Below are 13,629 nucleotides of genomic sequence, written 5' to 3'. Positions count from 1 at the left end.
CGGCGGCGCGACCCGCAGGCGCGCGCGGACCGGGACCCGGCGGCGGCTCCCCACCCCCGGCCGCCGCAGGTGCTTCCCGCCGGCGCGCGCGCGCGCGGCCGGCTCACTCACCATGGTGGCCGGGCCTCCGCCGCCCCTGCCCGCCGACTAGCGAACGGCGAGTGGCGAGCGCGGGGGTCACGGGGTCACGAGGCGAGCGCAGGAGCCCGCGCGGCTGACAGGTGAGGTGCCCGCCTCAGACCATGGCTGCTTCCCACAATGCCCTCGAACTGAAAGTTTGCAGACTCCTCCCCGTGCTCCTCCCCTCTCCCTCCTACCCCCTCTCCCTCCGGCTCCTCTCCCTCCTCCCCTGCTTTTTCCCTCCCCTCCCTCCTCCACTTCCTCCATCTTCTCCTCTGCCTCCTGCACCTCCTCCTCTCCCCCACGCCCCGCGCCCCGCGCCGCCGCTCTCCCAGCCCAGCGCCCCGCAGGCGGCAGCAGGTGCACTTGCACCTGCCCGCGCCTCTGCACCCCCGGGCACTGGGAAGCGCTGAGCAGGGAGCCCTGAGGGGGCTGCTTTCCGGATTCTGCCCGGGGAACGTGTCATTCATTTATTTGAGAAACGTGTGTCTGCCCTGGCACTTGCGAATACGCTTGGGGAAAGTGGCAAGAGGCGGGCTCGTCCTAAACCGCCAAGGGCAGAAGCGGTTGACAGATGCGGAAGCAATTAGATTTCTTTCTCTCTTTTTATCTTTTAATTCTGCAATCCAAGGACATCGATCGTTTTCTACAGGTCCGGTTTTAAGTTGTCTCTCCCAAGACTTTGTGGCGTCCAGTCTCCAGTCTCTCCTTCTCCACTTGATTTTTCTTAAATCTAGAGTTTTCACCTGGGGCGGTAGAAGTCTCCAGACCCCCAGGTGGTAAGCAGAGTTTTGAGTGTATACATAGGTTCTTTTGGGAGAGTCCGTTGGTTTCATCACATACATAAAGAGATCCGTGCGGAAAGGTTAAAAGGCTTTGCCTGGAGGGTCCCTGGAAGCCAAAATTGGTGGAAGTCCTTCCTAGGATTTACTGTGTCATTTCCATGGGGTGTGGGCCAGCCGAGGTGTTGGGAAACAAGGGATGCTCCGTCCATCCATGCATCGCTGCCCCATTTATCAGGGCTCACTCTGGGCCCAGTCCTACAGAAGGAGATGGGGGTCCAGCTGGGGACAAACAAGCTGCCTTTCTTCTGAGGCTTACAGGCTCTTGTGGGACAACAAATAATAAACAGGTAAATAAATAATAATTTGAAATAATTGTAAAGTAAGATGAGTGTTAAGTAGGTGAAAAGATTATAAGGAGGGTAATTGCAGGTGGCTGGGATGGGCTCAGGGAAAGCCACATTCATTGAGCTGGGGGTGGGGGGGGTGCGGGGCAGGGACATAAGACCTGGAGGTGAGAAGCCAGTGCTCAGAAGGAAAAGAAGAGAGTTGTCATTTTCAAAAGACCCTAAAGCAGGCCTCTGTGTCTGGACGTAAGCGATAGGAGGTCAGAGTGGTGGCCAGAGCCGGAAGGCACTGGGTCTTCCCTACCTTATGGCATCATGTGCACTTATAGCCCCCAAGACAGCCTCAAAGTCCTCAAAAAGCTCACCTCCATGTTGCCACACACCTCCTGTTGGCTTCTGCCCCGGTGTTGCGTCATCTTCCAGAGGGCTCTGGAAGAAGACACTTAACAATTAACACCCCAGTCAATGGGGTGAGTTTGCCTCTTGACAGATGATCCACAATTTACCGTGAAGTTACGAGAGCTACTTTCTAAACTTCTAATTGTCACCCCACTGTGCGTTTTCCCCCTATCTTTGGCCTTTCAACTTTACGCAGTTCTACGCTAACCTTTGTGTGTCTTTTTCTTTCTAACTTCAGGACAAGACACAGCCCTGCCCCACCTGCCTTGCTGAGCCTATGAGAAGCACCCAGAGCCCTCTGCTTTCAGGGTTTTATTGCTAATGCAAAGAGCTGGGGGACTAAAGGTGTGCTTGAAAACTAAGGAAATCTCAGTGCTCTTGCCATGACGGTTCCGTAAAAGATTAAAGCAGGAAAAATTCCCTTACAGGGTGGCCCATGTTAGGGAACGTTTGATTAGAAAATGAGGAGAGTTTAACTTAAAAACTATTAGTATCCTTTGCCTTCCCTCACAGCCTCACTGAGACGGGCAGTGGAAGTTCTCCTAGGCTTCTGCCCCGAATGTTCTTCCCTCCAGATTCTCCCATTGCACCCAGATTCCCGCCCCCCCTCCCCCCCGCCCCAGGGCTGGACGCCTCACAGATCTTATCTTATCTGGCTGTAGAGACAGCCTGTAGAGAGGGGGCTGCTGTGCCCGTCATCCAGACGAGAGCCTGAGACTCAGAGGAAGTGAGGCCAAAGCAGGCTTTAAGACAGCTAGTAAAACAGCTAATAAGAGGCAGAGCACGTCTGGTGTCACGGCACCATGGCTCAAGCTGATTCCCCCTGAAGCCTCACACGGGGACAGACCCACTCAGTTCACGACAGTGGGTGGTGAGCAATGTTTATTCAGAATGCCCACGTGTCTCAGAGGAATAAGTTGCATTTTTGAGTCTTCACTCCCCTCTCCCATCTTTGCTCCCTTTCGAACTCCACAGCAGGTCTACCAACAATGAGGCTGACCCCAAGGGGGCACCCAGAGGCCCTATCTTAAGATGTTCCCCTGTAAAAGGGGGCTCCCTGGTCCAATCCCGAGGGGGGCTTTAGGTCCAGAATCTGCTGGTCTAGGCAGAGCCCAGGGTGAACAGTGTGCTGTGTGTTTCAGATGAGGTTGTGAGCTGGTGCACAGCGATTCTGTGTGTGTACATTTACTCACCACACAATGCCGGTAATAGATCAACTCAAGGCATGAATTTCGCTCCGGAACCACAAGGTAACAGAAGATAGAGAGAATGCGGTGAAAGCCACCACCAACCATGGAGGTGGGGGAGAAGGAGAAATTAGGGACCTGATAATAAAGTAAAACTATGATAATCCATAAACCAAAATGCTGCCTTTCTAGAAATTGAGAGAGGTCAAGCTACAAGTTTTAAAGATAAAAGAAGCAAAAGAGAGGCCCATTTCAAAGCCTTCTTATGTAACGCCCCCACAGCAGCACACATTCTTGATTGAAACCTGGCCCTCCCGTTCCCCAGCGCCCTCCTCTTAATGTTGTAAGTAATCAGCATCTCCAGTAATCCCTTCCGTGGTGCACAGGAATTCATCTTGTCAAGGGGAAACTTTTGGCTTAAGGCTGTAAACTCTTTAGAAAATCCCTTTTCTTGTCGAAACAGGACATTTTCATTCCAAGTGGAAGAACCTTATCCACTATATTTCTAAAGCATATTTTCAGAAAACTTTTCAGTTAAAAATCATACAGGTTCATTGTAGATTAGGAAAATCAAGAAAAGTGTTGTTTTAAAATCCCATTCTTAGGGCACCTGGGTGGCTCAGTCGTTAAGCGTCTGCCTTCGGCTCGGGTCATGATCCCAGGGTCCTGGGATCGAGCCCCACATCGGGCTCCCTGCTCCGCGGGGAGCCTGCCTCTCCCTCTCCCACTCCCCCTGCTTGTGTTCCCTCTCTCGCTGCCTCTCTCTCTCTCTCTCTCTCTCTGTCAAAATAAATAAATAAAATCTTAAAAAAAAAAATAAAATCCCATTCTTAATTCTACCATCAAGAAATAACCACTGTTACATTTGGTGTAGTTGCTTTTAAATTTGCAATCTATAGAGAGAAAGGAGGGGAGACAGTTTTTAAAACAAAAATTGGAACCTTATTATATGTACTGTCTTATAGTCTGCTGTGGGTTTTTTGTTTTTTGGTTTTTGTAACATAGTTATTGAACAAATGTTAACTGAGCATTTGCTGGGTGCCAAGAACTATGCTGGCTACCGGGCACAGAACAGCAAAAAGAGACACCGTCCCTCTCAAAGTAAGTGCAGAGGGTCATGGGAAAGACAAATACTAAATAAACAGTGGCATACATAAACATACAGTTTATCAGAAATGCTATGAAAGGGAAGGATAAGGTGCTATGCAATCATGTAGTAAAAAAAATCCCGGTGGAACAAATATTGTTTACCTCTTCGGGATCCATTCCCCCTGCTTCCTGCACTCCCGGGTTAGCTTTGGGACCCGACCCACCGGTGAACTCTTAGTTCTTAGGGGTGGCACCTGAGCTAGTCCTAGTCAGAGCACTGCCTTGTCACAGTGACAATGACTGGTTTTAAAATAGGCAAATACCTGGAGTCAAATAATCCAAGTCAATTGGACTGAATTCTGGGACACTGTTTGGAATCCACTTGGAGAAATCTACCCCCTCTTCCTACTGGGTCTGAAGGTGAATGAGGTAGCTAGAGCTGCTGCGGCCATCTTAACACCGTGAAGGTTGAGCTTCGCTGTGGAGCCAAGGCCAAGGAAATAGGGCCAAATGTGGCGAGAGAATCAGGTCCGGTGACTTTTTCTGTCCTGGATCGAGCCTGAGCTAACCTTGGGTTTTGCGGCTATCTGAACTAGTTTGGATTGTCACAGTTTGGGATAATGAAGATGATTGGGGGTATAAAAGTTTTCCTGAGGAGAGGAGGTGTAAGGTGAGATCTGAGGACTGAATCAGAGTGAAGCTGGCTTGGACCAGGAGGGAGGCGAGGAGCACAACTGAAGCAGAGGGAATAGCATGCAAGCTGGAGAATCCTGGAACAAGAAAGCTTGAGTGTGGGGAGGGGCAGATCACGTAGAGCCTCAGGGGTCACTTTAGGGGTTCGGGATATGAGACCAAGAAATGAGAAACCGGGCGCCTGGGTGGCTCAGATGGTTAAGCGACTGCCTTCGGCTCAGGTCATGATCCTGGAGTCCCGGGATCGAGTCCCGCATCGGGCTCCGTGCTCAGCGGGGAGTCTGCTTCTCCCTCTGACCCTCCCCTCTCTCATGCTCTCTCTCTCAAATAAATAAATAAACAAATAAATAAATAAATCTTTAAAAAAAAAAGAAATGAGAAACCATTGAAGGCTTACAAGCAGAGAATTGTCCGGATTATGTTTTAAGGATGTTTATGAATAATCCCATTTGCTGCAGTGTGGAGAACAGCACTGAAGGCAGATGAGAGAGGACCTAGGGAGACTTATTTGAGAGCCTTCGCAATATTTCAAGTGAGAGATGATATTGTGACTTCGACCAGGAGGGTTATAATGGATTTTTTACTTCATATTATTTTGTGAGAATTTCTCAACATCAATTTCTAATTTAAAAAAAAATGATACTCATATGACCTCACTGATACGAGGAATTCTTAATCTCAGGAAACAAACTGAGGGTTGCTGGAGTGGTGGGGGTGGGAGGGATGGGGTGGCTGGGTGATGGACGTTGGGGATGGTATGTGCTATTGTGAGCTCTGTGAATTGTGCAAGACTGATGAATCACGGGTCTGTTCTTCTGAAACAAATAATGCAATATATGTTAAGAAGAAAAAAAGAAGAAGAAGATAGCAGGAGGGGAAGAATGAAGGGGAATAAGTCGGAGGGGGAGACGGACCATTAGAGACGATGGACTCTGAAAAACAAACTGAGGGTTCTAGAGGGGGGCGGTGGGGAGATGGGTTAGCCTGGTGATGGGTATTAAAGAGGGCACGTTCTGCGTGGAGCACTGGGTGTTATGCACAAACAATGAATCATGGAACACTACATCAAAAACTAATGATGTAATGTATGGTGATTAACATAACAATAAAAAATTATTTTTAAAAATGATACTCATATGACCTCACTGATAGGAGGAATTCTTAATCTCAGGAAACAAACTGAGGGTTGCTGGAGTGGTGGGGGGTGGGAGGGATGGGGTGGCTGGGTGATAGACATTGGGGAGGGTATGTGCTATGGTGAGCGCTGTGAAGTGTGCAAGACTGTTGAATCACAGATCTGTACCTCTGAAGCAAATAATGCAACATATGTTAAAAAGAAGAAGAAGAAGAAGATAGCAGGAGGGGAAGAATGAAGGGGAGTAAGTCGGAGGGGGAGATGAACCATGAGAGACGATGGACTCTGAAAAACAAACTGAGGGTTCTGGGGAGGGGGTGGGGGATGGGTTAGCCTGGTGATGGGTATTAAAGAGGGCACGTTCTGCGTGGAGCACTGGGTGTTATGCACAAACAATGAATCATGGAACACTACATCAAAAACTAAGGATGTAATGTATGGTGATTAACATAACATAATAATAAAATTTAAAAAATGATACTTAGAGGACATAGAAATAGCCCATTCTTGGGCTAGTCATATTCTATTTCCTTATGACTGATACACAATGAAATTCTTGGAATCTAAGTCCTTACAACTAAATACTGAGATTGCTTCTGGTTTTTATTTGATAAATATCACAATGGAAATCTTGTACTTAAAGTTTCGGTCCAAGTTTCTGATTACATCAGGATCAATCTATAAAATTCAAATGACTAGTTAAAAGAGTAAACCATTTTCAGGTCTCTCTCTCTATATACCCATCCATCTAGAAAGATTGTACCAATTTACACTGATACACATTCCCAGCAGTAATAAACAACCGGTATAGCTCTTCAATTAAGAATGCATTTCAATATAAACAGAGTTCCAGCTGAATTTAGCTGGGGAAAACTCACAACTTGGCTGGCCAGTCTCACTTTACGCTCATGCCCACAGATTTAAATAGGCCTTTGGGCCCACGGGCAGGCTCACCAGTCACTTGGCTGTTCTCTCCTGGAGGAAGTATCTTCCACCTTCCCTTCTTGCTTCCCTCTCTGAAAATGGAAGCAATCAGAACAGAACTGCCTCATCCTTAAAACACCATGTGGCTTCCTGCCTTCCCCCACCTCTGCCACTTGCTCAACCCTCCTGGGACCACCCTGACAGCCAGCCCAGCTAGTGCCCTCGGGCACAAGGTCCCCTGCCCCACAGAGCGAAGATCTTCTTCTGCACCAGCCACTGTCTTCTGCCTCCCACCTCCTCCCCTCCCCCAGTGAGCGCTCCCATGTCATGTGCACACATGCAGGAATTCCCTCCATCCTTGAAAAACAATCCAAAACTTCCTTGGGTATCACATTCCCTTCTAGCTGCCACCTCTGTTTCGGCTCCCCTGTTGGTCATGCCTTTGAACATTCACTGTTACTCTGTCTTCAATATCCACGCGTCCCACATTCTTTTGAACCTACTTCCATTGGGTTTTTGGGCCTGCCAAGCCGCGCTGATCCAGACCACCAGTGAGCTCCTCGTGCCCAACCCAGTGGGGGAGTTCTGATCCGCATCCAGCTCTGTCCATTAGCAGAGGACCTCCTCCGCTCATGACCTCCTCCCAGAAACTGTGTACTTGGCCTCCAGGACACCATTTTCTCGGCTCTCCTACCTCATTGGCCGTGTCCTTTTTGGCCTCCGCTAAATTCCCCCCCACCTTCCAGTCCTCTATGCACTGGCCTACCTGCCTTCAGTGTTCGGACTGCTCTTGTCTTTGCACTCACCCCCTGGTTTAGCTGAGATGCGGCATGAGTTCGGACAGTGGGTGTTTTAAAGCAGCTAATGGACAAATTTCTGAAGGGCACTAGTCAGCTAATTTATGCCTTACTTTTAGACAATGAGGAGCTATTTTTTTTTTTTTCAGACAGGGCGAGGAGGTTGGGGGCAGGGAGTGCAGTGGGAGGGGTGAGTGTGTGGCTGGAACACAGCTGCGCTCGAAGGAGATTAACTTGAGAAAGTGCTTGGCTGCAGGGCATAGGGGCAGGCTGTCTGAAGGAACTATTTGAACAGCTACATGCTCAATCAGGTGGGACCTTAGATGTGCTTTTGGAGATTGGAGAAGAAATAAGTAATCCTGGCCAAGAAGTCCAGGGTGTGCGTGTAACTTAATTTGCAGACATGCACGTGTGCACAGATGCACACACACATACAGAGACATGCCCACACACTCCTGCACAAGCACTCGGTTCCTTTAGGTCATGGGTTTTATCATTTCTTGACATCAATCACCAGGGAAGGCAGTCCACAGCTATCAAATTGTTTCAATTTCTACGTGAACATATTTCCAGCATGGCTTCCATGCAGTGGGGATTTATGGAAAGAGGGGTGTGAACCCCAGAGCCAGAGCGGTGGTGGGATCAGGACAGATCCTCGAGAAGGGGGGAAAAGCCAGGAAGTCAGATGCTGAAGATTTGCCATCACCCCTGCATGTTCTTCTGGGTGGATACCTTGAATAGGTCCCTGCCTCTTCAGGTAAGTTCTGGAATGCCAAGCCCTTTGGTCCATGATTATGTCCATGATCTCTAGAGACCACAAATTGGCTTTAAAAGCATCACTACATGCGTAGTACCAAGAGTGGTCCCTTGTGTCATCTCTTCGGGACATATTAAAGGATTCATGCACACATGGCAAACCCTCAAGAATGTGAATGATTCCAGAAGGAGACAAATATCCCCGCAGTAACCTGCATCTCTGACTTAAGAGTTTCAATCATCTATCCGGATGACGTATACACCAGTTGACATGGTTCAAATGTTATTTTATCACATGGTAGATGCCAGATTTTCTTTAGAAGAAACAAAGGTGCAAAGTATGCCATTTTCCTTGTGATTGTGCAAAATGCTTCCTGATGGCTATTGAATTCTGAACCATAAATCTCTGTAAATAAGACTTACTGATAGCAAACAACATGTGTCAGGAAATGAACAAGGTCTTTCTTTCCAGTCATAATGGTAATCTCGTTAAAGGCTAACTAAACCAAAGATAAACAGGATGGGAAGGAGCGTAGCTCCTGGGTTTCTCATTTGATTTGTCTTGTCAAATATGAGATACTTCAACAAAGCAGGTAGATGCTACACCAAAAAGAAGGTGGAATGCAGAGGCACCCCAGTGTTGGCTGGCAGTTACCATCAAAAACGCAGAATAGGGGACACCTGGTGGATCAATGGGTTAAGTGTCAGACTCACCCTCAGCTCAGGTCTTGATCCCGTGTTGGGATCCACGCTGGGCATGGAAACTACTTTTAATTAATTAAAATTAATTAATTAACTAACATGAAACAAAATAAAAATAAAAACGCAGACTACGTCAGCGTCATGGGTAAGACCGAGTACCTCTGAAACAACCAAAACATTTCATGTGTGAGAACAAGCCTTTGATTTGATCAGTCCATTTTCTTAGGCTCCCCTTCCCTGCTCTGGATCCTGGCTTAAAAGGGTTGGCATCATTCCTGAGGGCTGCATTCCACTTTTGTCGGATTTTTGCTGCCATTTCCTCACTACTCATACCCTCCCACCTTTGGAATTCTGCAGACTCAAACAACAGCCACACCCCAGGCTCCTCAGCTTATCCAGCAGCGATACGGGTGAATTCCCAAAGACACGGAGGTGACATGGAGGGGCCCGACTTATAGCTGCGTAGGAGACCCCTTCCTATTTGAGAGGCCTTCAGTTTGGCCTGAAACTTGATGCCACCTCGGTATCATACATTGAATATGCTGAAATCCCTGGTTGATATTTAAATTTCAATATCAACCAGAGAACTGTTAGCCCTGGTGCTCCTGATGAAGAGCCATCTTTGGTTCTGTAGCTTTTAGTTGTGAATTCCCCGTGCAATCCTGTGGTTGTGCGTAGGCTGATCATAATGAGAACAGAGTCCCTAGATAAATGTAGATGTTGGGCAAGGAACTGAACATCTAGGCCAGTGATTCAAAATCTGGGACAGGGAGCAGGGAGAGTGATGGAGAACAGAATCCCCTTGCCCTCAAGTGAGTTGGGACAGGGAAAGGCGGAGAATTCACCCCTGCCCAGGGACATGTGGCCACAGACCTGGCTGAGGGCTGGGATTCCCTCCTAAGAGGAGAGGATTCTGCAATCAGAAGCTGAGTGCCGACTGGGTTTCTCCTCCTATCAGCCATGTGACTTTGAGCAAGATGTTTAACCTCATCATGCCTCCATGTCCTCACCTGTAAAGTGGAGATGATTAGTCTTATGCCTCCTAAAGTTGTTGCCAGGATTTAAAAGTCAGTACTCAGTAATTCTAGCTGGTCTTACTACTAGTAGTAAGTTTTCATTTGTGTTAACTTTATTGAAAAGCAGCCTTGTATACTCATGGACCAAAGTACTTTTTTCCAATGCATATTAAAATGTGACTTCCTGTGCATGTTTCAAAGCAATGGAGAGAGCTGAGCGGGATGGCAAGGTAGCTTCACGGCCCCAGCAAGCCTGTCCCCAGCAGTGCAAGCCACATGCCAGGTGAGGTGCACGAGACTCAAGAAATAAGCAGAATAGTGATCTGCACACACAACCAGGGTGTGGGTGACCGCACGGTCTCGACGTTCTTTAGGGTGAGTAATGTGAACGCACATGGCTATTGGCTGGATCCGCAAAGGCAGAGGTTTTCACCTGAGAAAACATCAACAAGCCGTCTCCTACATTCATAATTTTGTGTGAGAAAGTACTCTCTTTTCTTCTGTTGAGAGAGATTAAGAACGTTGACCTCCTATTTCTGTCCTTACAACATGACACCATCATAAATATCCACTGACATACTGGCTTTTCTCTAGTGGGTTAATAGGTAATCAATACTAGCCATTAATCTCATCTCTAAGAGAAGCATTCTGCCCTTTTGATCTAGTATTCTAAGAGTTGAGTGAAGCAAACAATGGCCAGGAGTCCATTCCACAGTGGGGGTTTTCCAAGCGGTTCATCCCCCTCTTTATTTTCTTAAACAACAGTCTTTTCCCCTCTTACCTCTTGTTTCCTCTCTGGTCACACATTTTGGAAAGAGATGCTCCAGATGCGGCCGTGTAAGTCATTATCCCTCTTGTATTGATGAGGAAACCGAGGCTCAGAATGGTTAAGCTTGCAAAGGTCACCTCACTTGTAAGGTGCAGAGCTGGGATTCAGACGGGCAACCTTGACTCCAGAGTCCACTCTCTTTCCACTACAGTTATCTTTCAGCCACCAGCATGTTTTAGTTAGACTTTGACCTTTCCTTTATCTCGTTCTCTTCGTTCCCAACTCTCTTGGCTGCATTTATTCTAGCCAACCCTCTCAGCGTTTGTAGGAGTATAAAGAGGGTTCTGTCTCCTGCACATAGCTGTGTTCACACTTCTCAACACAGGGTGGGGTCCCCCTGGTTAGAAGGGCAAACTCACACACCTACGAGAAATTTCCTGCTGAGACTATGGAAGCCATCAGAGCTCAAGACCCCTCTCACTAGAGCCAGTGGACCTCAAACTTCGGTGTTCACAGAATCGCCCAGAACATGCTAACGATACGCACGCCCAGCCCTGCCCAGAGAAATGCTGATTCAGAAGATCTCTTCAAGGGCTTTTTTTTTTTTTTTAAAGATTATTTATTTATTTGAGAGAGAGAATGAGAGATAGAGAGCATGAGAGGGAAGAGGGTCAGAGGGAGAAGCAGACTCCCTGCTGAGCAGGGAGCCCAATGCGGGACTCGATCCCGGGACTCCGGGATCATGACCTGAGCCGAAGGCAGTCGCTTAACCAACTGAGCCACCCAGGCGCCCTCTTCAAGGGCTTCTAATGAGGTAGTTGCAAGCTCAGATCTACTACAAGGCTTTGATTTAATAAGTGACCTCACCATTTCTTAACCCTGCAAACTTGGACTGATTGTGCCTCAGTTTCCACAACTGTAAATGGAGAGGATATCAGCATGCAACAACTTCAGCATGTTGTTGGGAGAATTAACTCAATGATAATACCTAAAGAGTGTTTACATGGCACCTATGCATAGGAACTGCTTGATAAAGGTTAACTGTTTTTGTTGATACCAAAGTCTGTGAACCTCTGCCATAGGCAAAAACAAAGCTCTCACTCAGGCTATGTCTCCTCCAAGACCAGAAGAGGAGTAGTAAATGCAGATAATGTTAGTATACAACTCACAGTTTTGTGGTGAGAATTAGCCAGCAGTAAACCAGTACACCAACAAAAGCAGTAATAAAGCATAATTGGAAACTGTGATGAGTTCCACGGTAGATAGAACCAGGCACCAGGATGGAGAATAGTGGGGCATCTACATGGAGGGGGAATAAAGGAAGGGACATTTAATCCGAAGGCTGAAGGGGATTGGGAGAATTGGACTGGATTCAGCCAAACGGAGAGGAGAGAGGACAGGTGAGGGGTTGGCCGAGTGGAATGAAGGCAGGAGCACAGTGGGGAGCAGAACACTCAAGAAGATCTTGGCTCTGGATGGGGCAGGCCTGGTCGGCTCTGGTAAAAACTTGGAATTTTATGAGAAAAATCACCTCCCTGTTTTAGCTTTCTGAGCAAAATGGCACTCATTAGTTCCCACGATTAAAGAATTCATGAATGGAACACGGGTTCACTCCCCCTCCCCTGTCTGAATCCTGTGTTTCTATGTTCCGCCGTGTCGTCCCTCCCAGGTCACGGCAGCGTGGGATCCGCTTACCCAAGCCGCCCTGTGCCACCCAAGAAATCGTTTGTCTTGGAATGTGGCGATGGGGTGTTCCCTATTTTTCATTGCTCCCACTGAATAACCCTCAACATTTGCCTAGACAGTCCTCTCGCATCAAATCTACACTTCCAGACCAAAGGAAAGTCTGAATATGAGTTCAGAGATGGATTTCTGGTAAAATGAAGCTCCCAGGCAGTAAGTAACCCTTTCTATCCCTGCCAGGCTTACAGAGTAGATTCTAACAGTCTTACGGGAGGTGGAGGTGTAGTAAGGCTTTCAAGGAAGACCAGAAAACTGAGCTGATGGAAGGCCAAGACAGGGCAGTGGAGACCCCCTGTGTTCATTCTGAGTAATAGCTACCAGCATCAACCTTTTTCCTCCCATCCAAAGAAAATTAAAGGTGTTAAGAGGGGAAATGTCCTTTATGCACCATGGCCATTCTTAGGAATGTATTTATTCTATTATGGGTTGCCACCTTTCCAAATACAACTTAATCAACCAGAAGTCAGCTTAAATTCAGTGGAGCCAGCGAGCAGTGCCTTTTAACATCACTGAGCCTTAATGTTGTCATCTGTAAATACAGAGAGTTTGGACCATACACTGTCCAGGGGCCTTTTCAGTGCTAAAGTCTCAGGAGCCTGTGATAAGACCTGGGGACCCAGGTTCTAGACTTGCCTTCGCCTTGCCTTTGGCTTGGGTGGTCAAGTTCCAGGGTCAAGGGTCACGGGATAGGATTTGGTGCTCTCTACTCTTTTTGGCTATTTTAAACTTGTAACTTTCAAAACTTTCACCCAACTTCACAGGCTTGAAAGAGTCACCATTGCAACTTGTCCAGGCCTGTGGCCTCCCCCAAGCTTGGCTCTCAGACTACAGTAGCTCCCCTACACTGCAGTCTCTGCCCCCAGAAGAAAGGACGTGAGTAAGACAGACCGGTCAGGAACCAGAGAAGAAAGATTCTGACCTGAAACCATGGCATGCAGGCTTTTCAATAGCACCTCACCAAGCAGGGCTGGGAACTGGGTCTGGAAGCTGCCTGACACCGTCTTTGCCTTGACAAGGATACCCAGACTCCACCTGCTGGGATGAGGTAGGTGCCTTGCAGCCCTCTGAGACTTAATTAGTCTTTGAAATTCTGATCTTCTGGCCCAGCTTGACAAACAAAAATAGCTAAAATTTACTGGGCATTGAGTATGTGGCAGGCAGTGTTCCAAA

The 13,629-nt window shown here is 47.7% G+C and overlaps 1 protein-coding gene across 1 annotated transcript in view; it reads right to left on the bottom strand.

The window, feature by feature from the left end:
* Positions 1–13,629, bottom strand: part of AP1S3 (adaptor related protein complex 1 subunit sigma 3) — a 70,348-nt gene that overhangs the window by 48,258 nt on the left and 8,461 nt on the right. The window contains 3 exon segments of the mRNA XM_028105062.2: positions 112–144; positions 147–349; positions 1,615–1,678. Coding sequence (XP_027960863.2) covers positions 112–144; positions 147–349; positions 1,615–1,678 — 300 coding nt within the window.

This window comes from Eumetopias jubatus, unplaced genomic scaffold, assembly GCF_037043125.1.
Source record: "Eumetopias jubatus isolate StellerSeaLion01/CBP00866 unplaced genomic scaffold, mEumJub1_p1.0 scaffold_3, whole genome shotgun sequence".
NCBI classification, from domain to species: domain Eukaryota; kingdom Metazoa; phylum Chordata; class Mammalia; order Carnivora; family Otariidae; genus Eumetopias; species Eumetopias jubatus.
The sequence above is the reverse complement of the archived record's forward strand: the minus strand, read 5'-3'. Positions and strand labels throughout refer to the sequence as shown.